Consider the following 27,612-nt stretch of genomic DNA (forward strand, 5'->3'; position numbering starts at 1 on the left):
ACACAGTCTCACTGTGTCTCTCCTGCCCCTGTGAGGGGGCAGACCACACAGTCTTGAGGCTCTCTCTCTCCCGTTCCTGTGTAGGAGCGGACCAGACAACCCAGAATATAGAGTGGACTGGACGGGCGCCCGTTAGAAGGGCCTCCCGGTCCAGTCCTTCAGGTTCAGGGTGGTAGTGGGAAGCCTGAGCCCCCTGTGGAGGGCTTGAGGTATTCCCCAAGTCCTCCAGGACTGCCCTTACGAGTGTGTCCACTCCGGCTGGTCCTTCACTACCTACAGGTTCATAATCAGGTGGCTGGCCAAAACAGAAAACAAAACTACAAATCACACAGACACAGTCACACAGAATGAAGAGCGCTATTTTCTTACCTTCGGGGTCTGGGGTCTCAGGGGTCTCTGGGGCCATCCCGGACGAAACCCCAAATGTTGTGCCAAGTCACGAAACCACCACCAAGAAGACCACCGAGACTCAGACATTCCAAAATGCAAAAGCAAGGCAAGGCTTTATTTAAGTGAGCTGCAACTCGAGCCTCGTCCTACCCACCGACGCAGCGGAGGTTAGGAGGGAGGCCCGAGCTGCGATTACACAGGGCTTATAAAGGCAAAAACAAAGTTACAACAATCAGGTGTTCAAGCAAGATTAGGACACAGGTACAAATCTGATTGGCTCAGGGTTCGAGGCACCCCAGGGGTGGTCAGAGTTAAGCATTCCCAGTGGTTTGAGTTCTAGACCGACTGGGCCCTAAATGGGCTTATCCTGGGCTTGCTCACAGGGCCTGCTTATCTCAGGTTCCCGTGGTAAGGTGGGGTTCGTGTGGTAAAATGGGGTTCACATGGTAAAATGGGGCCTGATTTCAAAGTCTGGCACTTCATCCACGAACTTTCTTTTCTGAACAGATGTATCAGCTTAAAATTCTCACTGCCAGTTAGGGCTTTGAGTAGATGCAGGGGGTTGGGTTTTTTAACTATACCCCCCCATTGAACAAATTTAGATTTACTGCCTAATATCACAGATGACCAGCAAGTTCCTGTCCAGTTACAAGGTAGACAGACATGGGTGTTAGAAAGGCATGCTTACAAACTATTCTTCCAGGAGCTCCAGGCTCTGAGTCAATTTTGAAAGGCCAAACAGGAGTGACTCTAGGATCTGACACCATCTCTGCCATCCAAGCAGTGGCTTACTGCCTCTGGATGCTCCATCACTTTTGCCCCAGGAGTCACTTTTCCATGCTGGTATAAATGCACCTTTGGCATCTCTCTTGGTCCATCACTAGACTTGGACTCAGGGCCTGAGTGCTGGCCCTCAGCTCTCCAGCTTAAGGCTAGCACTCTGCCACTTTGAGCTCCACACAACTCCATTCCCAGCACTCTGCTGGCTGATTAGAGACAAAGACTCTCACAGGGACCTTCTTCTGCCCAGGCTGGCTTCAATCTGCAGTTTTCAGATCATGAATCTGTACATAGGCCACTTTACTCCAATTAAAGCAACAAGATGGTCCACACAGAAGTAGTTTTTAAGCATGCTCTTACCTGGAACTTATTAAGGGCCAAAGTTACATTTGACAAACTTGTTAAGAGTCATCTATCATTTACTGTAGTTCTACCTGGAAACTGTTATAAAACCTGCAAGGCAAACTGGAATAGCAATTAAACAATCATTTTGGCAGTCTTAATTGTTTCTTTTGTCCAATTTAAAACAAACATTTAGGACAACTTTATTTTCAAATCCCTTATCTAGAAATCCATTTTTGGTCTCTAAAGTCTTTCACCAATCTCAACTTTAACACTTAGTCCTTAGCTTTCTCATTTGCATTTGCAGACCTTTGAAGTGTTGTCCATTGCTCCAGGCTGCTGTTTTCACTTTCAAAATTTTTTAACTCAAAATGCAATCTTGATTTCTTTAAGTATAACATTAACCTCTGCTTTAACATTCATACTTTAGCTTTCAATTGTATATGAAGAACTCTGAAACTTAGAGGCACTGGTCACAGTCCATTGCCTCAGGGTGGCTTATTAAAAAGGGCCCCCCTTTTTTTTTCTGGCAGTCTGAGTTACTGCCTAGAACACCTCTGAACTCAAGTGACAGTTTTTCCTTAATGTAAGAATTACAAGTACCAGAATTACAAACACCAGAGTCCAGACTTAGCATCTTTGTCCTTTTTTTTTTTTTTTTAAAGATACATCCAAATTGCAACATAGCCTAGGGGCAGTTTTAGATTTCAATAGCAACATCACATCACCTATTTTACCATCAGGTTTTTATGTCCACCTGTAAGGAAAAGATACACGACAAAGAAAAAAAAAACTCCATTTGCCCATCCTACAGAATGGGCACATACCCATCCTATTCCTTGGGGCTTGATGAATTTCCTCTGTGCCCATTTACTCTTTTTCCACCATGCGTGGACTCCCCCCAGGGCCTGTCCCACCACATGGACTGGCTATCTATCACCTTTGCCAGATCACCCCTAACTCCTGAGGATAGGCAAACAGGTCTGTCCTAAGTTTTTCCTGTCCTTTCCTATTGATCTCTGACTGAGAAACCCAAGCAGTTTTAAACCAGATAACTTGATTACAGTGCAAACAGTCTTATGCATTAAGATACCCAATTTTTCAACTGTAAATTAAGGAATCCTTGGAAATCTTTTTAACTCTAGTTCCTCTTTAAAACAATGTAAAACAATTGGAATCCTTTAAAACACTTGGTAATACCCAAACTTGATGACCATTCACATTTAAACTTAAACTCACTCAATTTTACACCATACTAACAGTCTTGAACATATTCACACTCACACATGCACACACACGTACATATTCAAAAGATCTTAAAGCGTGCAAAATAAATATCAGCCATACATTTTGCATTGGCAAGAGGTATCTTTGCCAATCTTACTCCTGCAAGACCCAAATTTTAATTTTTTTTTTTTGCCAGTCCTGGGCCTTGGACTCAGGGACTGAGCACTGTCCCTGGCTTCTCTTTGCTCAAGGCTAGCACTCTGCCATTTGAGCCACAGCACCACCTCTGGCCGTTTTCTATATATGTGGTGCTGGGGAATCAAACCCAGAGCTCCATGTTTATGAGGCAAGTACTCTTACCACTAGGCCATATTCCCAGCCCCAAGACCCAAGTTTTAAGACAAAACTTTTAACTAATGATTTTAGCATTCTCCAGCCTCATTTTCCATGGCTTGATAGTTTTTTGTTGTTGTTGTTTTGTTTTTGTTTTTGTTTTTTTTTTGGCCAGTCCTGGGGCTTGGACTCAGGGCCTGAGCACTGTCCCTGGCTTCTTCTTGCTCAAGGCTAGCACTCTGCCCCTTGAGCCACAGCGCCACTTCTGGCCATTTTCTGTATATGTGGTGCTGGGGAATCGAACCTAGGGCCTCATGTATACGAGGCAAGCACTCTAGCCACTAGGCCATAACCCCAGCCCCAGCTTGATAGTTTTAGCAAAACATTTTATCACACCAAATACTTTTCTGCTGAAGAAGGCTGGGTGGGGGTCCCCAGGAGTTAAACTCAGCCCACCTAGTACTTGAATCTAGTCTCTAGCACAATTTTAGCTAGGAGAATGTTACAATTTTTTAAGATTAGCCAGCTGTTTGAACCAGGTACACTCAGATTTCGTGCACTTGTGCCAGGATGTCAGCACAGTCAGGAAGAGGGGCCTCCAAGTCATTTTGCCCTGCTCTAGTTCCATTGCGTTCTGCCCTGGTGGAGCAGTCTCAGACGAACAGGATCTTATGTGGTGCCTGTTCCTGATGTTGAGGAGGCAAGAGTATCTTAACCAAGAAGGGGAAGTCTCAACTAAATCTTCCTAAACCAGAATGTGAGGGAGTTGGTCTGGGTGGCCGTTTCTTCCTGGAGAGCAAACTACATTCTTTACTGCATGGATAGTGGCAAGATTAAAGGTTCCCTCTGCCGGCCACCCAATCTCAAAGGCTGGCCATTCTGTACTACAGAATTTGATTAGTTTGTGCTTCTTAATTTCTTTTACACTTGTCCTTTTTCTTTCACATCTTTAAAATTGTCAGTCAAAAGAGAAAGGGTCTTAGTCTGTCCCATTTCTCGATAAAACAGTCCACCAACAAAACTAGTTACAAACATAAATATACAAACATAAAAGACAGCATGAGATAAATGGCGCCAATAGGAGTTGTAAATGCAGCTGCAGAAAAAACACTTGGAAACAGCCTTGAGAGGAGAAACAGAAACTGCTGGCCCATCTGTAATTCCAAAAATGGACTCGAATCTAGAGCAGCGGCTCCTCCCAAAAGTCACGGGTTTCGTCTGGCAGAAGGCTACCAGACTCCAGCTCCTGTACAGATAAGACGGGGCTTATAAAAAGGTAGATGGAACTCTACTGGAGGCAAGGTAAAAATCTTTTAAAAAGAGGGAACGCCGGCCTCTCACAGTGCATCTGGGGAGAGACCTGCTGCATTCCAATTACAAATGGGGGGGGACTTTAACCCCAAGAAAAATACATGGGGGGGTGCAACGCCTTCTAGTACCCCCAGTTGAAAACACACCCGCGCATCCACTTACGCCGATGCAACTTTTACAAATATTACCAAAATTACAAATTAAAAGTACAGATTAAGACAAACAGAACTCACTGATCGGTCTCCGACTCTTCGGTTCGGGGGTCCTGGGGTCTGGGGGATCCCGGACGAGCCCCCAACTGTGATGCCTAGATTTCGGGGTCCCCAAAGACCACCAAGGAGCCAAAAGCCAATGTAATCACACAAGGGTCATTATTTCAAGCTCGAGCCTGGGCTCACGATCGTCACTGACCCACGGGTCTGAATCCATAGCCCTGACCCTTCAGCTAACAGTTTTTACACGGTTTGGGGGAACATTCCATGCATTACATCATCACGTAAGAAATCATATCACTCCGTGGGAATATCATAAAACAGCATAGCAACTTGCAGCAAATCATTTCATTTGACAGGAAAGTTATAAAATAATTCTTAAGAATGATTGGGATAATCAATGGCAGGAAAAGGCCTGGTGAAGGTGATGGGCTAGCTTATGGGGTTCAAAATGATTGGTTTAGACAAGTGATCTGGGTCACAAGGGTGTCACCCCAGTCATCCTTAAGGGGACATCTGGAACTTAGGTATTTCCTGTTATTTCTTGATTACTGGTTATTATGAGAGTTCAACTGCCCAAAGAAGTTATTGACACTTTCATGAATACTTAGTCATTATGAGAGTTTCACTGCCCAAAGGAGTTATTCACACTTCTCCTAGAGTTTCTGCACTTCTGTATCTTGTCAGAGGGGCAGGTTTATGGCCTTAAGTCACACACACCTGCTGGGAGTGGGCCCTATTTCTCAGAAGTAGCTACTCTCTTTTATGAGGGACACAACACAATAATCATGTTTCAAAAACGCAAAACACACTGGCCACACTTCAATACATTTAATTTGTGTCACAATGGCTAAAGCATTCTAACTTTAACTGACCTCTAGTTAAATGAAGCCTCTCTGGCTTCCTTCATTACTTCAGACTGCATTTTGTTCAGGCTCTTCACATTGACATGTTCTGCAGTTATTCCAGGAAGCTTCACGGCCAGGTCATGTCCAAGCTACAATATGGAGGTGCAACAGCTGCTCAGGTTCTTCAGTAGCAAAGAGCTTAAGAGAGGGGGCCTGGAGGGGGGGGTGCCACCTCACTGTGGAGGGAACACAGTTTCCCCAAACTACTTAGGAAGGGGAGATGGAGAGGATGATGCTTCAAGTACATTCTAGGCAAAAGGTTCATGAGATGTCACCTTAAGCAGTAAGAGTTGGGGGTGGTGGTGTGCCTGTCCTCCCAGCTGGGTGGGGGCACACAGGTGAGGATGGCCATCCACAGGAGGCTTATTAGAAAATAATAAAGGAAAAATGACTGGCGATATGGCTCTAGGGGTAGAGCACCGTCCTGACATCACGTGGCACTCAGTTCAAATCCCAGTATCACCAAAAGAAAAGTAGAATAGGAATAAAAACAATGGGTGGATGAAGATGGTGGTTTGGAGACATCCTACATTTCCCACGTCTTTAAAAATCTGAAACAAATCAGGTGAGGGCAACAGTACTTAGTAGAAACCATATGAAATACAGAAATATGAATAGAGAAGAGGGATACAAGGAAAATGGTAGTAGGTTGAATATGGTCATCATATATAATGTTCATCACAATGAAATCCCTTTGTACCATTCACATGTGTAAATACAAGAACAAATGTTAGTGTGGGAACAACTAGATACCCTTATGGAAAAGATAAAAGGAGGAAAACATTTCTGCCTAAATTGTATTTCTCATGTTAAAATAATTCAAAGTGGACGACAAATTTGAGTGTAAACTACAATATTCAAATCAAAGAATCCCCGAAGTACATTTTTAGGTATGTGTTTTTGTTTGAATGCCTTTGTAGTATAACTTTAAGGCAACCGTTGCGTTCAACATCACTAGTTACTACTTTCTGTAGTTCTTTGATTGTTCAGAGTCATTTGGACTCCAATATGAAGTTGAGAATTGGCTTTTCTATTCTGTTAAGAATTTAATTGGAAGCTGGTGCCGGTGACTTATGCATATAACTCTAGATACTCAGGAGCCTGAGATCTGAGGGTCACAGTTCAAAGCCAGCCTTGGCAGGATATTCCATAAGATTCTTATCTCCAATTATGCCCCAAGGAAACCAGAAATGGTGGGGTGGTTCAAAGTGCTAGGGAGCTAGCATTGAGGGAAAAAGCTCAGGGGCAGAGCCCAGGTCCTGAGTTCAAGGCCCACAATGAAAAAATCAAACACCAAAGCAACAAACAACAATGTAATCTGAGCGAGTTGGGTGCTGGATGCTCAAGCCTATCATCCTAGCTGCTTCAGGAGGCTGAGATCTGAGGATTGCACTTTGAAGCCAGACAGGAAAGGCAAGTCATGAGATTGTCATCTCCAGTTAACCACCAAACCGCCAGAATTTGAGCTGTGTCCCAAGTAGTAGAGCATTAGCCTTAAGCATACTTACTCAGGGACAGCTCAGGCCCTGAGTTTAAGTCCCATGTCTAGTACATGTGCATGCATGCACACACACACACACACACACACACACACACACACACACAGAGGAATGTAATTGTAATACAAATCTAATTGGAATTTTGATAGTGAGTTCACTGACTCTCTAGCTAGCTTTAAGTCATATTGCCATGTTCATAACATTTGTTCAGCTGATCCATGAATAACTCTTTCCGTCTTTATATAGGGATAATTTGATTCCTTCCTTTTGTGTTTGTACCCCTTTTGTTTTTTCTTGTATTATTGCTCTAATTGAGACTTCATGAATAGAATCGAATTGGAATGGAGAGAGCTGATAGTCTTGACTCATTCCTGAATTTATAGGTTATGCTTTCAGTTTTGGCACAGGGTTATTATATATAGCTTCTATTACATTTATATTTTCCTTCTATTCCTATTTTCTAGAGGATTTTGTTTTAATCATGATGTCATGTTCATTTTCACAAATGAGTTCTGTGTTTTTTTCTTTATTTACTGAGATGATATAATATTTATCCTTCATTCTAACTAGATTCTGTATATTTTATATTATTTCCTACAAATTAAACCATCCTTACAATCCTTGAAATGAAAAGTATGTGGGGCTGGGGGTATGGCCTAGTGGCAAGAGTGCTTGTCTCGTATACATGAGGCCCTGGGTTCGATTCCCCAGCACCACATATACAGAAAATGGCCAGAAGTGGCACTGTGGCTCAAGTGGCAGAGTGCTAGCCTTGAGCAAAAAGAAGCCAGGGATAGTGCTCAGGCCCTGAGTCCAAGCCCCAGGACTGGCAAAAAAAAAAAAAAGAAAAGTATGTGACAATGGTGACCATGGTGTGTATTCTTGTTTGTTTTAACGTTTATGTTAGCATCTGTTAGCTGTACAAGTAGGGTTCATTGTGATATTTCTATACATGAATAAAAAGCACTCCAATCACACTCACCTCATCCTTCTACCTCATTCATCCTCACCCCTGCCTAAAACAATTTGAACAAGTTTCACAATCATATTTACATTCAGGCACAAAAAGTACCTTGACCACATTCGATCTCATTCTCATTCTTCATTAACCATTGCCCTCTCAGCAATTCCCACTTTCCTGTTTGACATTCATGACATTCACTTATTTATCATTTGAAATTTTATATTAATGTACAAGTTATTTCAACAGGAAGTTTCATATGTGCATATATTAATATTTAATTTTGTCAGATTAATTTACTGATGTCAGTGTTTCTCCCTAGGCCCCTATAGGATAACAGGCTTCAGTGAGACTTCTTCTACCCTCTATGTGTATAGACACCCAATAGTCAGTGTTATTTAATGTCCATCATTCTTTTCCTCTCCTCTGTTTTCTTCATCTCTGCATCGGTCCCATAGTTACAATCATATTCTCTCTATATCTATGTCTCTATTTTAGCCTCTCTCTGTATCTCAATCTATCCACATATATATATTTTTTTTTCATACCTATATTCCACAGTGAGCAAAAAATACAATATTTGTATTTGTGAGCTTGTCTCACTCACCATGCTGGTCTAAAAAACCATCCATTTTCCTGCAATGCCACAACTTCATTTTCCTTTATGACTGAGCGATATATCATGGTATGTTTGTACCATATCACCTAATCTGTCCATTGTTCCTTGGGCACCTCAGCTGATTTCAGTCTGGCTTTATGGACATGGATGCAATCAACATGAATATTCAGGTATCTCTTGTGTACTGTTTTTCAGTTCCTTGCATATATAAGGAAGAGTCGTAGGGCATGTTCATAACATCTAGTTTTGGTTTGTTGAGCAATCTCTACATTGATTTTCATAGTGATTGCAGTAGTTTACAATCCCGTTAATAGTATAGGAGAGTTTCACTCCCTCCCCCATTCTCATCAGCAGTGGTCATTTGTCTTCTTGATGGTTTCAAACCTAGTAGAGTGAGACAGAACTTTATTTTGGTCTTCTTTGGATCAACCCTCAGGAATTCCTTAAAATTGTGTTACTTTTATGGAAGTATCTTCCTGTGTCACTTTTCTTGAACCTTTTTTGCTGTGAAGGAAAAATAAATAAATAAAAACAATTCAAAAGACAAAGAAGATGTCAGTTAAGCTCACAAGCATCTTGCATGCATCCTGAGGACAAGCAGATGCTCTGCCTGAGACCAAGACTCCAGGGCTTGACACTAGCCTTGACACCTAGGCATGCTGGGAGAGGGGGCATTCTTCTTGTACAGTTGTCATTTTAGACCTTGGTGTTTGTAAAAGTCAAAGAGAGAGAGGAAATTTTAAGGATTTTATTTTTTTTTCTCCTTTAATATTCTGTGTGTGTGTGTGTGTGTGTGTGTGTGTGTGTAAGAGAGAGAGAGAGAGACAGAGACAGAGAGACAGAGAGAGGAAGAGAGAGACACACAGTGTATTTCCTAGGGTTTGAACTCAGGGCCTGGGCATTATCCCTGAGCTTCTGTGCTCATAGCTACTGCTCTACCACTTGAGCCACATGTCCAGTTCTGATTTGTGGTTAATTGGAGAGAATAGTCTCATGGATTTTCCTGCCCATCTGGGCTTCCAACCATGGTGATCTTCAGACTTCAGCCTCCTGAGTAACTAGGATTATAGGTGTGAAACACTTGTGCCAAGTTTAAGTGTTCTTTTCTTAATGTTTCCTAAATTGTTCTTCCTCAAAATTTGCCTGTGGGAGAAATTTGATTAAATCTTAAAGGATCCAATTATTTAGGAACATGTTCATCTTTACAAAGAGGAGGTTTGTTTGCTTGATTGGTTTTAGTTCCACAGTTCTTCTTTGACTGAAAAAATAACCAGTATTGTATCTACTTGATAAACTCACATCTTTCTCCATAATATTTTGTGCACTCACTATGCTGTGGTGGGTAATTGAACCAAGGATATAAGTATAAGACATTTAAATCTTAGTATATTTATGAGAACATATAAGGAATAGTGTTTTCTTTTCTGTTGTTGTCATCATTGGTCGTGTGGCTTGTGCCAGGCCCTAGGCACTCTCCTGCACTGTTTTGCTCAAAGCCAGAGCTCTGCTATTTTGAGCCCCAGTCCACTTTGAGTTTCTGAGTAGTTAATTGGAGATAAGAGTCTCATGAGAACTTTTCTTCCTGGGCTTTCTTTGAACAGTGATCCTCAGTTCTCTTCCTCCTCAGATACTAAGTTTATAATAATAAACCACCAACATCTGGCACATACATGTTCCTTATAAAGGCACAGACTGTATGACTTTTATAAATTTGACTACATTTGACCTTTTAAAGACTACACTTACTGATCTAAGACAGCCAGCGTCAATTCGATGAGACTGATTAGAGAAGAGGAGAGAAGGAGGGAGAATGATGTGGGGAGGGGGTGGAATCTGATCGAGATGCATCACTGTACAGTCAATAGATGCTAATAAAAAAAAACAGGCAGCTTTTGTGATGTAGAGTCTGAGAGGAGTCTTGAAACTCAAGATTTCAATGTATATCCTACAAAATTAAGAAGCATGATGGAGGGCTGGGGATATAGCCTAGTGGCAAGAGTGCCTGCCTCGGATACACGAGGCCCTAGGTTCGATTCCCCAGCACCACATATACAGAAAACGGCCAGAAGCGGCGCTGTGGCTCAAGTGGCGGAGTGCTAGCCTTGAGCGGGAAGAAGCCAGGGACAGTGCTCAGGCCCTGGGTCCAAGGCCCAGGACTGGCCAAAAAAAAAAAAAAAAAAAAAAAAAAAAAAAAAAGAAGCATGATGGAAGGGGTGGGTGAGAATGTTGAAAGGCCTAACACTGATGAAGATGCATTCTATTCATAAACTGCTTTGTTAAATGGCAACTCCTTTGTAGAACTACTTAAAGATAATCCTAATAAAATAATTATAGAAAATTGTGTGCATAGGGATGAGGTTGCCATTGAATAAGGTACTTGCATTGAAACAGGTCAGCCTTGGTCTGAGCCTAGATGGCCAGGGAGCTTGAAATGCTCATTTTGTTTTCATCACACATACTAGACACAGCCACTCTCTAGTCAGATGACCACTGCAGTGTTTACTTACTCATTTTCCACATCCTGGATAGTGTTAGGAAGAGGCTGATTGCTGGTTTCTGGAAGGTAGAAGACAGCAATGGCAGAAAGGATGGGGAAGGCTCCGTAGAGAATCCAGGGTAGGTGGAGAGAATATACCGCTAAGGTCATGAAGAGAGGTGCCATCACTGCTCCTAATTGGCCGAAAAATGTATTCATGCCTGCAAATGTTGACCTTCAATTGCACAGAATATCATAAAGAAAGTATTAAAAATTATACATGTACATCCTTTTAGACTTTCCTGACTTAGTCTCCCAAGTGCTATGATTTCAGGTACCTGATATCATGCCTGGATCATGCAAATATATACTTATGATCTTTATTTTATTTAGAAGCAATACGATGGAGTTGTTAGGCACATAGGTTTTCATAATGAGCTGTTGATTGTCACACTACTGCTATTGACTCATAACTGATTAATTCGTCATTCTTAAAATTGGGATACCTATAACAAATGAGATTTTTAGAAGGAATATATCTCAACACAATAGAGGATATATGTTAAACTTTAGACTATCAGTTATTAAAATTAAATTTTTTGTGTGTGTCCTGGGCTTTCACTGCCCCTGGGCACTGTTGCTGATGTCTTTTACTCAAGGCTATGCTCTAACACTTCTAGCAACAGCTCCAGTTCTTTCTTCTCTGGTGATTACTTGGAGATAAGAGTCATAAACTTTCTTACAAAGGCTGGTTTTGAACCGAGATGCTCAGATCTCAGCCTCCCAGAGCAGCTAGGATGACAGGCATGAGCCACCAGCACCTGGGAACAACTCATTTTGAATGTTGATTTTGTATGCTGCTACTGTGAGAAGTGTTTAGGAAATAAACACATATTGGTGGAATTTTTAGGGTTCTTTTTAGTACAGAATTATACCATCTGCAAACTGGGATAATTGACTTTATATTTTCCTGTTTACATGCATTTTTTTCAGCATCTTATTCTGGCTAGGATTGAAAAAGAGTGAACTAAGTCATCTCATCCTTGACTTTAGAGAAAATGGCCTTATTTCTCTCTTTTGTAGTAAAACGTTAGCTATCAGTTTAATATATCGCCTCTATTTTGTAGAGATGTGCTGCTTCTAAAAATCTCATTTGAATATTTAATATTTTTTCAAAATTTTGTTTACATTTAAGAAGGTTTACTTTTATCCCCAAGATTAATGTCAGTACATTAGAAAGTCATCCCTGGAAACAACACATTTTTTCTTTCATTTTTGAAGTGTTCTGTAGGCCAGGATGAATTAAACCAGAGACAGTACCTCACAACAGTAGGGATGAGTTCAGTGCCATGAACTAAAAAGGCTGAGAAGCCAGCATTAACAGCACCTATTCCCAAAGTTGCTAGAATCACGCGCAGGGTCTGCTGCGTTTCTGTAGAGAGGAAGACCCATCAGAGGCAGGAATGCTTCACTGGAGAAATCTGCCTAATCCAAACTATTAGGACACCATTCTACTGGATGGATTTGCAAGCAGGAAATATATGGTGAACAAACTGTAGCCTAGAAGAAACAGTGGAATGGATGAGCTACTGAAAGTAGCCTCTACAATGTTTGGGCTTGAGCACTGAATGAAGGAATCTTAATGGTTTGATTCAACTCTCCCGGCCCATTTGAGTTTTATCAGTCACGGCAGGGATAGGGAAAGTCAGAAAATACTTGTTTGGTAGGTTGTTGTACCTTATATTTTCTGGGCACCTTCTTCAGGATCTTAAAGCAGTACATAGATAAAATGTGAGGAGTTAATGAGCCGTGCTTCAAACTCTTTACAATCAAGAACAGGGGAGTAATTGTTGATGCAAGACAATTATTCCACCATATATGTTAACAAAAGAGCTGGATTTATTTGGGAGTGAATGTTGTGAAGACACTCAAATTCTGGATATTAAACGGGGATTTAAAAATCTTAACATTAGGACTCTAATTTGGGAACCAGTAATATGTTGGGAACCACTGAGAGAGAACAAAGTTATTTTGATACCAAATAAAAATAATGTAAAATATTATTAAAAATAAGGTACTTCTAGAAGATAGCAGACTGTTACCAGGATAAAGAATGGAGTCCCCAAATCTAGCATCCTTCAAAACACATTCCTGCCAATTTAGTCAAATGTGCTGGGTTTGCATCCTATTTAGGGATAGATTATAAAACAAAAACTGGGATAGAGTGACTGAAGGAGGGACAAGAAGGAATGTCCTCTTTTCATGACTTATGCAACTGTAATCCACCTGTACATCACCTTTTTACTTCTCACCTTGGGACAGGAAGGTGTTGACCAGAATGGAAAGTCCTGCCAGGAACATGAACAGTATCTGACTTCCCCGACGGCCCAGATAATTCAATAGCAAGTAGGCAATGAATCCACTGATAAATGTGATGAGGCCGAAGAGAATCTGGAACAGGAAGATATTGCTCCCCAGGTGCTGCAGGTTGAATATCAGGCCGAAGAAGGCTATAGCCAATGCCATTCTGAAGAAAAGAGAATAAAAACACATTTGAAACCATGAAGTAAATTAATTTCTAGAAAAAATGAAAAGAGAAGACCAGTTCATTCCTTTTTCTCTGGGGAAATAACATGTGGTCCCTGCAGGGGCCCACAAACGTGTCATCTGACATCAGAATTCAGTTCAAAGCTTAGCGAATCATATTTTACTGCCGATGCAGTATTTTCATGATAATAAATACTATGCTTCTTCATCACTAACTGACTAACTGAAGAAATAAGATTAATCTCTGATAAGCGATTTGCTCTGTGTCACAGCACTGACATGGAACAATGGAACTGAACACGATGGACTCCCAACCTTTCCTCTTCCATGTGCCCTCCGCTAGTGTCCATTCCAGTTACCATATGCTCTTTGTGTGATATGTGATATACTCAAAAAATTTAGGCAGAAATGTTTTCAGTATACATAAGTTCAAAATATATACACCACATTAACATATATCATATATTATATTATATGTCTTATATTTTACATATATTATATATTTAATATATACCTCAAACATAATTAATATGCACAACTGAGTTTTAAATTCAACAAGTAGTGTGGAATCATCTGCAATTTTACAAGCAAGCAGAAGGCTCTGTTTGTTTTTGCTTGTTTGTTTGCCATCCCTGGGGCTTGAACTCATGGCCTAGGCTCTGTCTCTGAGCCTCTTTGGGCTCAAGGATAGCACTCTACTTGAGCCACAGCACCACTTCTGGCTGTGTTTTTTGTGGATTTTTGGAGATTATTTGAGACAAAATATTAACAGAGATGCTACCCAGGCTCGCTTCAAACAGCCATCCTCGGATCTCAGCCTCCTGAGTAGCTGGGATTCCAGGCGTGAGCCACAGTCACGGGGTCCTGTGCACTTTTACTGTAATACAGTCAATGACGATCGCATCACACTGGTCGGGCTCTCATGCCAGACTTCAGTGGCCCTCAGCATGGTGAACCCAGGATAGAAAACTTGTTTCAATAAATCCTTCTGGTGCTTTCCATCTAATAATAGAAAATCATGGTCCTTTAGATTTGCTCTTGTTTTCTTTGCCCTGCTGGGGAACTCTTAATCATACCTATTTTTGTTCCTCTATTGTATTACATCTCAATGACACTAAAATGTAACAAACAGAACAGACTGGTTTATTCATATAAAAGGATTTGGACTGCCAGTTTTAAAATGATAAACTCACTTCTATGTAAAAGAAAACAACAACACATTTATCAAGACTAAGTGTTTAAGAAACATTCCCTGAGATTTTTCTTTTTAACGCTGTGCCTTAAAATTCACTAAAGTATTGGCCCAGGTAACTTATAGCTGCTCAATGTGAGATGAAAACTAGTGTCACACACCAATGAATAAATAGCATCTCAGGCAATGGACAGTTGGAGACCACTCTCCTTTGTTAATTAAAATTTTTTAATTGTTATTACAAAGGTGATATAGAGAGGAATTACAGTACCATAAGGCAGGTAAAGAGCTCATCTCATTTCTGGCACTCTCCTTTGGAGGTGAGTCACCATGGGGAGGCACTAACATTTCAGTAACCAACAGCCAGAACCACATCAAAAGAGAGAGATGGGAAACCCTGGAGGGGACCCCAAGGTCCTCCCTGCTCTGTTTCAATAGGACAATGTAATCAGGGCGGGTCAGTGAACTTCCTCCAGGTAGTCAGCTCCAGTGCATCCAAGTTAAGAGCAGGGTTATTGAGTGAACAGACACATTCACCATCCAAGTGTCAGGAGATCAGAAGCTTCCAGTGTGCGCAGAGGAAAGGCAATATGCCAAGAAAGGAAGAGAGGAAGAGCATTGGGAATCTTGTTCAGCATTAGCCGAACTCATGGAGGGACAGAAAGGTCATGGAGAGAAAAGAAGGAAACATTCCATAGTCACCCAGGCAGGCTGGGTGACCATAGACTGGCCAACCTAGACACAGCAGCAAACAGGAGACCGTGTGTGTGTGTGTGTGTGTGTGTGTGTGTGTGTGTGTGTGTGTGTGTGTGAGATTTGGTGTGACCATGACTCTGGTTGGGCAGTCTATATGCAGACTGCACATACATTGGCTGAGTGTCAGTAACTCAGGCCTGCAATCCCAACTACTTCAGAGGCCCAAATCTGACATTTATGGTTCAAAGCCAGCCTGTGAAGGAAAGTCTGTGAGACTCTTACCTGGAAGTAACCACCAACAAGCCAAAAATGGGGCTATGACTCAAGTGGTAGAGTGCTGGCCTTGAGCAAAAATCTCAAGGACAGCACTCAGACCCCAAGTTCCAGCCCTGGGACCGCAAACACAAACAAACATGCACATTTTTATTTATATGAAATTCAAGAACAAGCAAAAGTTAAAAAATAAAAATAAGCCAGGCATTGGTGGCTCACCCTGTAATGTTAGCTCCTCAGGAGGTTGAGATGTGAGGAACATGGTTCAAATCCAGCCCAGGCAGAAAAGTCTGTGAGACTCTTACATCCAAGAAACTTCTCAGAAAATGCCACACGTTGCACTGTATCTCAAGAAGTAGAGTGGTAGTCATGAGCACAGAGAGGCTCAAGGACAGATCCCTGTCCCTACGTTCAAACCCAAGTACCGGCAAAAATGAATGAGTGAATAAATGAAAGATTGAATAATAAAAAAAGAAGTACAATGATCTCAGAAAGAGAAAGATAAGAATGGATGGATGGGTTGGGAATGTGGCTTAGTGGTCAAGTGCTTGCCTAGCATGCATGAAATACTGATTTTGATTCCTCAGTACCACATAAATAGAAGAAGCTAGAAATGGCTGTATGGTTCAAGTGGTAGAGTGCTAGCCTTGAACAAAAGAAGCTCAAGGACAGTGCCCAGGCCCTTAGTTCAAGCTCTGGGACTGCCAAAACAAACTTGGTAATTTTTGCTAATGTGGTAAACGTAGAAGAAGAATGATGAAGGACTAAAAATGTGCTTCTTAGGATGATTAATCTATAGGTTTATAAACTTATGAAATGGATCTAGGTCAACAAGATTTGTGCATTTTTCTTTTTGGATAGTAGTGTGTGTGTGTGTGTGTGTGTGTGTGTGTGTGTGTGTGTGTGTGTGTGTGCTGTGCCTTTTTAATTCATGCCTGGGACCATGTACTATATCATGCCTATGAAAAGCCAGCTCCTTTTCGTTTCATTGTTTCTCAAGTAGAGTCTCTTTTCCTGGGCCAGGCAGGACCCAAGCCTCCTATTCATGCTTCCTGTGCTGACTCCGCCCCTCTCTGTTTATTGGCTGAGATGGGGTCTTGTGGACTTTTTGCCTGAGCTGAAAGGGAACCATGATCCTCCCAACCACAGCCTGCAGAGCACTAGAGTCATGAGGTGAGTCTCCATGCCTGGCTGCATTTTCCTTTAAGTTTTATTTCAATACAAATTGAAAAGACAAAAATTTAAATTGTGTTTCACAGTAGATGTTTCCATATGATAATATCTAGTGCTGACTTTCCTTCAGAAATGTGATTTTCATATCTTCTGTACTTCAGTCCCACTGAGTTTTCTCATACAGTAGCATTAAAATGTGGTAATTCAACATATACTCTTTAAAATCATTCTTTTCTTATGTTTTGATAGGTTGTATATAAGTAGCTGCTTTTTTTGTGTGCCAGTCCTGGGGCTTGAACTCAGGACCTGGGACTATTCCTGAGCCTCTTTGTGTTCAGGGCTTGCACTTTCCCACTGGCTAGCACTTTAGCACAGTGCCACTTCTGGCTTCTTCCAAGTCATTTATTGGAGATAAGAGTCACTTGGGTTTTCCTGCTCTGAGCTGGCTTCCAATTGTGACCCTCAGACCTCAGCTTCCTGATTATCTAGGATTACATCTGTGAACCACCAGCAAGGGGCCTGACGCTGGTATTGTTTTTGAAATGTAGTTGCCTCTCCAATACTTTAGTGGACATGGAATTTATTGATAACTTTATTTTAAAGGAACATACCTGATAAAGCATAGGCAGTAGATTCTCATACACAACCTTGGCGCATGGAGCAATTGAAAAATGGATGTTTTCTTGTGGGCTCCATCAAATTCCTCTCGCAGGCTGGATTTCACAAACTTGGACAACAAAAGTCATGAGCATTCTTGAGCTGTCAAGCATGTGCCAGTTATATTGCTAAATTCTAGAAGATGCAGATATGTTGTTTCCTATCCTCAAGGAAAACTACTTACTAGGGGATGTGGACATTGAAATCTGTCTCATGTGGGGAGAATCACAAAAGATGCTAGAAGAAGGTGAAACCCAGGGGAATTATATAGGAACAAAGTCTGTTTAAACCCTGAAGCAAAGCCTTAAGATTTAGGTTTAGGGTGGTGTGTGTGTGTGTGTGTGTGTGTGTGTGTGTGTGTGTGTGTGTGTGCATGTGTGTGTGTGTGTGTGTTCTGGCCCTGGGGCTTGAAATCTGGGCTTAGGCATTGTCCCTGAACTTCTTTCACTCAAGGTTAGTCTTCTACCACTTGAGCCATAGCATCAATTCTGGCTTTTTCTGAGTAGCTTATTAGAGATAAGAGTCTCATGGACTTTTCTCATAGACTTGCTTGAAGCCTTGATCCTCAGGTCTCAGCCTCCTGAGTATCTAAGATTGCAGGTGTGAGCCACCAGCACCAACTTTGCATACATTTCTTTTAATAGCAACTTGGTGCTGGGAATGTGGCCTAGTGGCAAGACTGCCTGCCACATATACATGAAGTCCTGGGGTTGATTACTTAGCACCTCATATAAAGAAAAGGGCAGAAATTGTACTACGGCTCAAGTGGCAGAGTGCCAGCCTAGAGCTAAACAAAGCTAGGGAAAGTGCTCAGGCCCTGAGTCCAAGCCCCAGGACTGGCAAAAAAAAAATATGGAGAGATTACGTTTAATAGCAACTTATTTATTTTTATATTAAACTGGCGGGATTAATGCTGGATATGACAGACTTGTCCATCCATTCCAGTGAGTCTATATTTTAGGTTATGCAAGTAAGGACAGAAAGGACAAAATGAGGTTGTGCCCCTAAAATGTCTGTTGAGCTACTCTTTAGGAATACTGTTTAGATGAAATATGATCTGTCTTTCATGAAAAATGTGAAGAACTCAAAGCTCAGATGTAACATGGAAGAGGTTGTTGCAGTGGGCCAGGTTGCTAGAATTTTCTTAGCATTCAACAAAACTACTAGAGGAATTTTTTCTAACTTTTGCATAGCTGGATTTAGAATTGTTCTGGATTCTTTATATCTTACATCACCCTTTTGAAGGAAAAATAATGCAGTCTTTCTTCAGTTCTTATATAATCATTACCAATTGGATGAGTTTGGACAGGTGGATGTTTTCTTCCTCTTTAGCTTCACATGTGTACATACATGAGGACCCTATATTCAGAGAACAAAGCTCAAGTAGGCCCCTCTACCCTTATACCTCATTAACGAGTTAAGGTTCAAGGAGATTGGGGTGGAGAGCATTTTCCTAGCACTTGAGAGGCCCTTAGTTCAGTCACCATCACTGGACAAAAAGATTCTGGAATTTGAGCCCATGTTGTAATGAAGTAAAGACTTTTGGAGACACTGCCATTTCACATAGCAAAGGGATGAAATTACTTGGATTGAGAAAATACACCTTTGTGTCTGTCTTGGTTAGCGTTTTCCTCTCTGTGGCATTTGCTCTCTTACAGGGGCAGCCTGTGGGCGTGTCTGTCCTAGGCGCCCCAATGACTCACATGCCTCCCACAGCTCTTGTTACCTTAGTCCTTTCTAGTCCATTAAAGCTTGATGAACACTTCTCCTGGGTTTTCTCACAAATACCAGGTACCTATTCTGTATTAGCACCTATTCTGTATTAGAATCTCCCTTAACTTTTGTGCCCCATTTCAAACCTAAGTTTCTCCCTGGCAGATGTGATGCAGTTAATTCCCTTATTAATATCCAACACTGTGTGGGCATATTGTAGGTATACAAAGATACTTATTTACTTTTTTACCTATTTATTTGTTGGTTGGTTGGTTGGTTGGTTTATGCTGGTCCTGGGCTTGAACTCAGGGCCTAGGCACTGTCTCTGAGCTTTTCTGTTTAAGTCTGGCAATCTATCACTTTAGTCACAGCTCTACTTCCAGTTTTGGGAGGTTTATTGCATATATGGGTCTCACAACCTTTCCTTCTAGTTCTGGCTTTGAGCCTTGATGCTCAGATCTCAGCTTCCTGAGCAGCCAGAATTACAGACAAGAGTCTCAGAGCCCAGCCTCAAAGATTTTTGAAGAGTGAGTAAAGGGTAACCATGACTGAACCACACAGGACCAGGCCTCTAGAAATAAGGAATGGATAGGGGGAAAAATAACCAAAACTTCAACAAACAATAGGAAAAACAGAAAAGTAACAAGATTTCTCTGGAGCATTTCTACACAGACAGAATCTCAGTACTCTCTGTAATGACAGAGGAAATGCCAGAGAAAGAAGGACTTTGAGATCATTACTGCCATAGCCATAGTGTGTATTAGAGCTATGGGTTTTATTACTGGCTTACTAAATATTTAATATTTGAATGAAATGAATGGAAGTCAAAGTGATATTTAATGCTTTCCCTAAAGGAAATGATAATTTATTGAAATAGTGAGAAAGAGTTCTTTTGACTACTGTTTCCTCTCTGTGCCATATGAGGGAAATTGCACTTTTATTCAAACATTAATGTTCTTTTCTCTCACTCTTTGACATGACATGTGTACTTTGTTTTCCAGTACCTCTCAACCTATACAATAATCAGTCTGTGAGGAACCAAGACAAAGATGTTAGGATCTCACTTAGAAGCCGAGTTCTCAGACAGCTGAGATCAAAGGATTACAGTTCAATGCTAGCCTAGACAAAAGAAGTCTGAGAGAATCTTATATCTAATTAAGCACCAGAAAACCTGAAATAGTACTGTGTTTCCAAGTGGCAGAGTGCTAACCTTGAGGGAAAAACCTCAGGGCCTATTCCCAGGCCCAGAGTTCCTGTCCAAAGACTGACAAAAACAACATCTCTCTTAGAGAGATTCAGATGTCTTAGAGAGATCTCACTTAGAAAGATCTAATTTTTGGTATCCTGAAAGACCCAGAGTTGTGACCTCATATCATTCACCATTCCAGTAGTCTGCCCCTTCTCAGATCACCTCATTGGTCAGGGTCTCCCCAGCATTCTTCTTTCCATTTATACGAGCAACTCTCCTAAGTTCCTCTAAGCCTTTTTCTACTTGATTGCTAAAAATCAGCCACCGAGCAGATTCCACCACCATCCTGATGAAAGAAGACAACACAGCTACAGTAAACAGCTAATTGCTTATTTTACACAGAACATCAATATGAAATTACTTTTCCTTTTCATTTAATATAGACTGTATAAATTATAGTAGAGTCACTTCTGATTAAATCTTCCCTCCCCACTGGATATACAAAGGAAGGGACTTTGTGGCTGTTAATGATGCATGTTTCTTAAAAGTGATTGTAGAAAACAAGGAATAATGAACAAATACTACAATCATACACTGACATTCCAATAGTCAGTATCCCAATATGATCCATGGGGCATAGTATTGATCTTTGTAGAGGTCTTAATTTGGTGAGTTTTTTATGCAATAAATTTCTACAAGCTGGGCAGTGGTGGCTCCCACTTGTAATCAGGGCTACTCAGGAAGCTGAGATGTTTGAGTCAAGGTGGATGCCAGCCGGGGCAAGAAAGTCCGGGAGAATTTTACTCCAGTCAGTGACTAAGAAACCAGAAATGAAGGTGTGGCCTCAAGTGGCAGAGTATGCCCACTTCACCAGTGTGGTTCAGCACTTAAAACTATAAAACATGAACAAAAATTCAAGAAGACAGCAACAGAAGGAAAGACTTCCCATGTTCACATATTACTGAAGCTTTCAAAATTCAAGTGCTCCACATAGTAGATTTAAAAAGTCAATTCTAAAACTGCTAAGGAAGTGCAACAAACTCTGCTTAGTCAAAACAATCCAGGACAAAGACAGCAATTCTGCAGGTTTCACGACTTTGTTTTCAAATTCTGTTACAGAGACATAGAAACAAATCAGCAAGGTCAGAAAGCAAAAAGCTATGTATTCCAATGGAATGGAATACAATCACTAGAAAAAAACCCACAAAGTAGAATATTGTTTAGTAAAAAACAAACAAACAAAAACCCAAGAAACAGGGGCAGGGAATATGTCCTTGTAGCAGAGTGCTTGTCTAGGATACATGAAGCCCTGGGTTCTATTCCTTACCACCACATATACAGAAAAAAACCAGAAGTGACACTGTGGCTCAAGTGGTAGAATACTAGGCTTGAGCAACTAGAAGCCAAGGACTGGGCTCAGGCCCTGAGTTCAAGTCCCAGGCCTGGCAAAACTAAACAAAACATTACAAAACAAAATCTGGAAATTATGTTGTGTACAAGAAAGTCGATGGACCTGAAGTTCTTTGTGGTAAGTGAAAAGATGTTCCACTTGGAAAGACCTATATCATGTGGTTACTCCTTTTTGTTTTGTCTTTCCTTTTTTGGTAATGGGGATCAAACCCAGGATGTAGCACTTGCTAGGCAAGCACTTTGCCACTGAGCTCCATCCAGCCCAATGTGCTTACTCTTATATGCAAATCTACCTCATATATGTTTATATAAAATAGCACATATATGTTATGACTACAAAAGGGACCTTTTAACAGCAGATCATAGGAACACATAGTGAGGAAAATGAGTCATTGATGGGCGAGTATGTCAATGTAAGTTCATCGAGTATGAAAACAGCAGAGATAAGGCCATTCTACCAATTAAAAATACTTTTTCCAGAAGGAGGAGTAAGTGATACAAAATGCTTAATAAAAGGAGTGAATATGCTCAAAATCCATTATTCACATGTGTGGAAATCACATAGTGACACCCTTTTATACCAAGCAACATATGCTGAAAAAGGAAAAATAAATTCCATAATAATTCTGTGGATGATAAGCTGCAGAACTGCTAAGTCCACACCTGCAGCCTCCTGTCAGAGAGCCATTCCAGGCTCTTCGTCTCTCACTAGCACAAGGGCGCCGATGGATGAGCAGAGCTGAGGGTTGCCCAAGGAAAGCACAGATCCCAAGTGTCAGAACCTCCCTCTACATCTCACTTCCCCATTTCAATAGAGTTACAGGCCAGGGACATCGTGCATACCTTGAGAACACACAGCAGATCCACAAAGGTATGGATAATACCAGCTGCAGTGTGACCCAGCTGCGAAAGGAATAAGCCAGGCTTCCCAGAAGCATCTGTCCAACACTGTAGGAAGTCTGCATTGCTATCACAGCTTGCAATAGAGGTCTTGTCCACTCTATAACTGGAAGCCAACATAGTTGTAATTACAGTTACATAGTGGTTGTGATTATTTCCAAAGGAGGACTTTGAGGTCAATTCAAATCATACAGGAAACTAAAGAATCAAGTGACTGACTTACTGAGAAGCAAAGGGTTTGTCAACAGAATCATGGTGGATAACCCAGCTAAGAAGCGCAGGGAACAGTACACAAAGAAGGTGGGAGCAAAGGCTGCACAGGTGTCGCTGATGGCCGTTTGGAGTAAACACCACGTGAAGATTGTCTTCCGTCCAAACCTAAGAAATATTGGACCATGTGAGATTATTCAAGAATCAAAACAACATTACTAAAAACAATACAAGACAGCACATCTTGAAATTTATTATAAATATTGATTCATTATTCCATAAAGATTAAAATTATTGAGGTGAAGTGTTTTATTCAATAAAGAAATATTGAAAGTAAATGATGTTAAATATTTATTATCTCAACATTCCACTTGAGGTCCGGTGGAACTATTATATTAGTCAACAGTTGAGGTGACAGAAGCCGAGGAACTAGCCAATGGGTGTGATGTCCACGGTCTCTCGGGAAGGACACTCAAGGTCACCAGAAGGACTATGATGCCACGTCAAGCCTTACAAGAAAGAAAATAAAATGTGAGACATTGGCAGGCGTGTTCACTAGGAGATGCACATATTTGGGAGGACCGGTTTGTGTGTTGTGCTTAGAGTTCTGAGCAGTGAGATGAAGAGTGTTCTGCTGTCTGTGTTAGTGAGTGTGCACTGTCAGGGTGGAGGCCCAACGTATTGCACAGAGAGAATGGGAAGACAGTCCATCAGAGCTTCAGACAGATGGAGTAACAGCCTCTGTCAGCTGGGTCTTGGTTCTTGTGCCTTGGAAAATCTGCTTCATCTCGAACAGTAGCCAATTCATAAACTTCTTCTCACTGCAGCAGTGCTTGGAAAGTGCATATGAGAGAGTACAGACACATGTCAAGGATAAGGCCCAAAGAAAAGCAAGGATTAACAAAATAAAATGGACATATTGGTATCAGTACTGTTGTAGGAAAGAGGCCTGAAACAAAGTCAACTTGGACAAAGTTGCTAGATTCTGCGTGATATCGACATATAAGCTTTAGTTTTTTATACCCACTCAGTAACATCTTTTTTTTTTTTTTTTTTTTTTGCCAGTCCCGGGCCTTGGACTCAGGGCCTGAGCACTGTTCTAGCTTCTTCCTGCTCAAAGCTAGCACTCTGCCACATGAGCCACAGTGCCCCTTCTGGCAGTTTTCCATATATGTGGTGCTGGGGAATCGAACGAGAGCTTCATGTGTAGGAGGCAAGTGCTCTTGCCACTAGGCCATATTCCCAGCCCTGCTCAGTAACATCTTACTTGTTGCTTTAACAGTCTAATTTGTTATAGCAAATAATACAAAATTCACACAGAAGCACAAAAGGCACTGAATCATCAAAGCAATTTTGAGCACAAATAGCAAAGCTGAAAGTATCATGGGGTTGCATTGTAAATTATACTGCAGTGTCACAGTAGCAAAACAGCATGGTACTGGCACTAAATCAAAAAGAAATGGAACAGATCAGAAGACACAAAATGAAGAATATACTTAGGCCCTTATATCCTTCCTGTATTAATCACACTTCAAGGTAGAACATGGATCTCAATATAAAAACATGAACCTTTAAAATTACTACAGTGGAGAAAAGAGAAAAATGCCACAACTTACTGATATGGACCCTAACTTTCTGTGTAGAATTATAGTATCCCAAAGATGAGTGAAACAGCAAAAGAGACAGATATGATTGCATCAGGCCAAATATTCATTGTCTAGTAAACTGCAAATCACTACTACACTGGGAAGACAGCCTGTAGAATGAGAGCACACTTGCTATTTGTATAACACATGATGGACTAATTACAGAATATACAGGAAACTCAACGAGGGAAAAAAAAAAATTTTAACATCAACAACCCAATTAGAAATGGGTAAATGAACTGAATGGGACTTCTAAAAAGAAGTACAACTGATCCAGGCGCTGTTCACTTAGCCTTGTAAGTAGTCCTTAGCTACCTAGCTCTCAGGAAGCTGAGATCTGAGGAGCACTGGTGAAAGCCAATCCGGGTAGAAATGTGTGAGATTCTTATACGCAATGAACCCCCAGAAAATAGGAAGTGGTGCTGTGGGTGAAAGTGGTAGAATATTAATCTTGAGTAGAAGAGCTCAGGGATAAGTCCTATGCCCTCAGTTCAAGTTCAAGGTCCATAACTGACAACAACAACAACCAAAACCAGAAACAAAAAAAGGGAAGAACTGCAAATGGCCAATCATACAAGAAGAACTGCTGTCTATCCCTGGTGACAAAGAAATGTTCACTGAAACGACAGTGGAATTTCACCTCACTGCAGGCAGAATGAGCACCAACAAGAACACAAGCAACCAATGTTGGCAAGGCTTTTTTCTGGGGAAAAACACGACCTTCTTCATATCCTATTGTTGGACTGTAAACATGTGCGGGCATTGGAGAAATCAGTATAGATGTTTCTTAGCATATTTTCCTGCTGGGTGCTAGAGTGTTATGTAAAGCACAAGATTAGAGGTCAGCTGAAATTCATTAAGGTCTTAGACAATCTCATCAATATCCACAGAGAAAGTGAAATGACACCTACCTGTCTGAAAGATAGCCAAATATCAGACTTCCCAGCAGTGCCCCAGTCATGAACACTACTTGGACTATGGATTTGGATGACTGGTGCTCACAGACAAGGTCCCACTGGAAAAGAAAGGGAGAAACAGCAGGGTCAGGAGAGTGGAAGCCTTCAGTGGAAACAGACTGTCAGTGCCCAGCAGTGAGGGAAAAAAGGGTATAATTTTAAGAACATTTAGTTACCATAATGGAGAATGTGTGACAAAACACTTTTTTCCTAGGAGGAAAGATTTCCTCTATAGTGTGACTGACACAAAGTCTCTTTGATGTTTCCTAACAGTCAAAAATTCAACTGACACAATAACTCTCATCTTGGACACACATTGATTCAGTTAGAAAGTGTCAAAATGCTCAGGCCAAGATTTATGGTCCCGAAGTTCTGACTTACTTGCTGTGGCAAAAAGAAAAGTATAATAAGTATTGCGAGTCACTGACCTAGCATAGTATTTTCCTTCATGGTATTTCAATTGCTCTTCAAAATTTAAATCTTTCTTTCTCTTTAGATTACATGGTATAACAACAGGTTTATCTTCGTTTGTTTTATTCACTGACCTCAGTCAGTTCTAGCTTAGCTACTCAACATCATGGCAGTACAGCTGAGCAGTTGCTTACTTGCTGAAGGAAGGAGGGGAAATGGCTGACTATAATCTACCCCAGGGGACTGAGTATTGAAGCAAGTCTGTTGTTTGTGTTCATCCCACAACCTTTGAGCAGACACCCAGAGGATGTAAATGGGGCCTCTTACCTCAGTTACAATGGTAGAAGGGAAGAAGCTTTTGTCATACACCCAGCCTTCCACACAGGGCTCTGTGTCTGCCTCACTGGCGTTCCACAAGGTCTTGTTCAGGTGGAGCAGCTGCCATTGGGGCTGGACAAAGCGGCGGCACTTCTCTGGCCTGAGGTTTGAGTCTAGGGGGATGGAGATTCTCAGGAGGTCCTGCTGGCTATGGGTGGCTGTGTGGTTGTGAGCGACAGTGTGGTTGTCGAGGACGTGCACCCAGCAGCGGTGCTCAGGGGTGGCTGCCGTGAAGTTCTCCAGTAGAACATGAGTATAAGATATCATGCTAGTGATATAAAAGAAAACCAGCTGAAGGATCTGGAATCTTCCCCGGGCTCCAACATGCTCCAGAAGTGCCTCAAAACCCATTGGGACTGCACAAGAAGTCTCTCCCATGGGGGAAGCAAGTGCTGCTATGCAGCTAGGTTCAGAAGGGAAAAGCTTCCTTCCTCTAGGCCCAGCAGTGTTGCGCTTGTCCCCACTCACTGTCTTCTCCCTGGGCCCGCTCTCACCAGTGTTCACCTCCAGGTCCTGTGGGTCTGAGCAGCTAGGAGGCTTTAATAGTTACTGCAGTACGTACCTAATATGCATTTAATGGAATGACTGTGATCTTTGCACTTCTTCAGGAGTTCACTGATTTCATAACCTAAAGGCATGTGCCCAATGGTCTTTTCTTGTTTATTTTCTTCAGAAGAGGACACATGACATTCAGAAATCAACTACTGCATTGCATTTCAGTGAAAAGAACAGAGCTTGGCTTTTTCTTAGTAGAGTTGAATTTTCCCTCAGGCGAATAAAAGTTGGGATTAGTTAAAAGTATTGCAAATTGGAATGCTGTCTCTCTATGAATGCTTCAATTGTGGTAGTACCAGTGTGGTTATGACTTTTGAAATAGGGAAGTAATGATAGGAGAAGGAATAATGTAGGAGTATATGCGGGTCTTGGGCTCATAATCAAGGATTGGAAGCTATCCCTGAGTTTCTTTGTTGTTCAACGATATTGCTGTACATCTTTGAGCCACAGTGCCACTTCCAGTTGTCTGGGGGTTAACTCTAGAGAAAGGTCTCAAGGACTTCCATGCCTGGGCTGGTTTCAGATTACAATCCTCAGATTTCAGCCTCCTTAGTATCCAGGATTATGGGTGTTATCCACAGGGTTTGGTTTGGTTTGGTTTTGTGTTTGAGAGAGCGATTTTCACTATATAACCTAGGCTGCATCCAA

General features: G+C 41.4%; 1 protein-coding gene and 1 long non-coding RNA gene across 2 annotated transcripts; one reads left to right on the forward strand and one right to left on the reverse strand.

Annotated features, from left to right (window-relative positions):
- Positions 1–25,640, forward strand: LOC125362072. The gene is made up of 3 exons (XR_007213020.1): positions 1–13; positions 7,176–7,181; positions 25,526–25,640. It is a non-coding gene; the product is annotated as an uncharacterized LOC125362072 (long non-coding RNA).
- On the reverse strand, positions 8,213–26,832 carry LOC125362063 (steroid transmembrane transporter SLC22A24-like). The gene is made up of 10 exons (XM_048360727.1): positions 26,359–26,832; positions 25,576–25,679; positions 23,032–23,186; positions 22,752–22,914; positions 20,721–20,844; positions 17,551–17,666; positions 13,371–13,585; positions 12,379–12,490; positions 11,090–11,293; positions 8,213–9,086 (listed from the first exon to the last, which is right to left on the reverse strand). The coding sequence occupies exons 1-10, from the start codon at positions 26,785–26,787 to the stop codon at positions 9,026–9,028; spliced, it is 1,683 nt and encodes a 560-aa protein (XP_048216684.1). The 5' UTR covers positions 26,788–26,832; the 3' UTR covers positions 8,213–9,025.
- Between the last annotated feature and the right edge of the window lie 780 nt (positions 26,833–27,612).

This window comes from Perognathus longimembris, chromosome 13, assembly GCF_023159225.1.
Source record: "Perognathus longimembris pacificus isolate PPM17 chromosome 13, ASM2315922v1, whole genome shotgun sequence".
NCBI classification, from domain to species: domain Eukaryota; kingdom Metazoa; phylum Chordata; class Mammalia; order Rodentia; family Heteromyidae; genus Perognathus; species Perognathus longimembris.

Bases quoted from the DNA above. Each gene is read 5' to 3' on its own strand.
- LOC125362063 (XM_048360727.1), bottom strand. From the start codon at position 26,787: ATGGGAGAGACTTCTTGTGCAGTCCCAATGGGTTTTGAGGCACTTCTG. The intron at 20,845-22,751 runs GTATGCACGATG...TTCTTTCATCAG, and splicing joins ATCTGCTGTGTGTTCTCAAG to GATGGTGGTGGAATCTGCTC. The intron at 13,586-17,550 runs GTATGTTCCTTT...TCTTTTCTTCAG, and splicing joins TACTGCCTATGCTTTATCAG to AATGGCATTGGCTATAGCCT.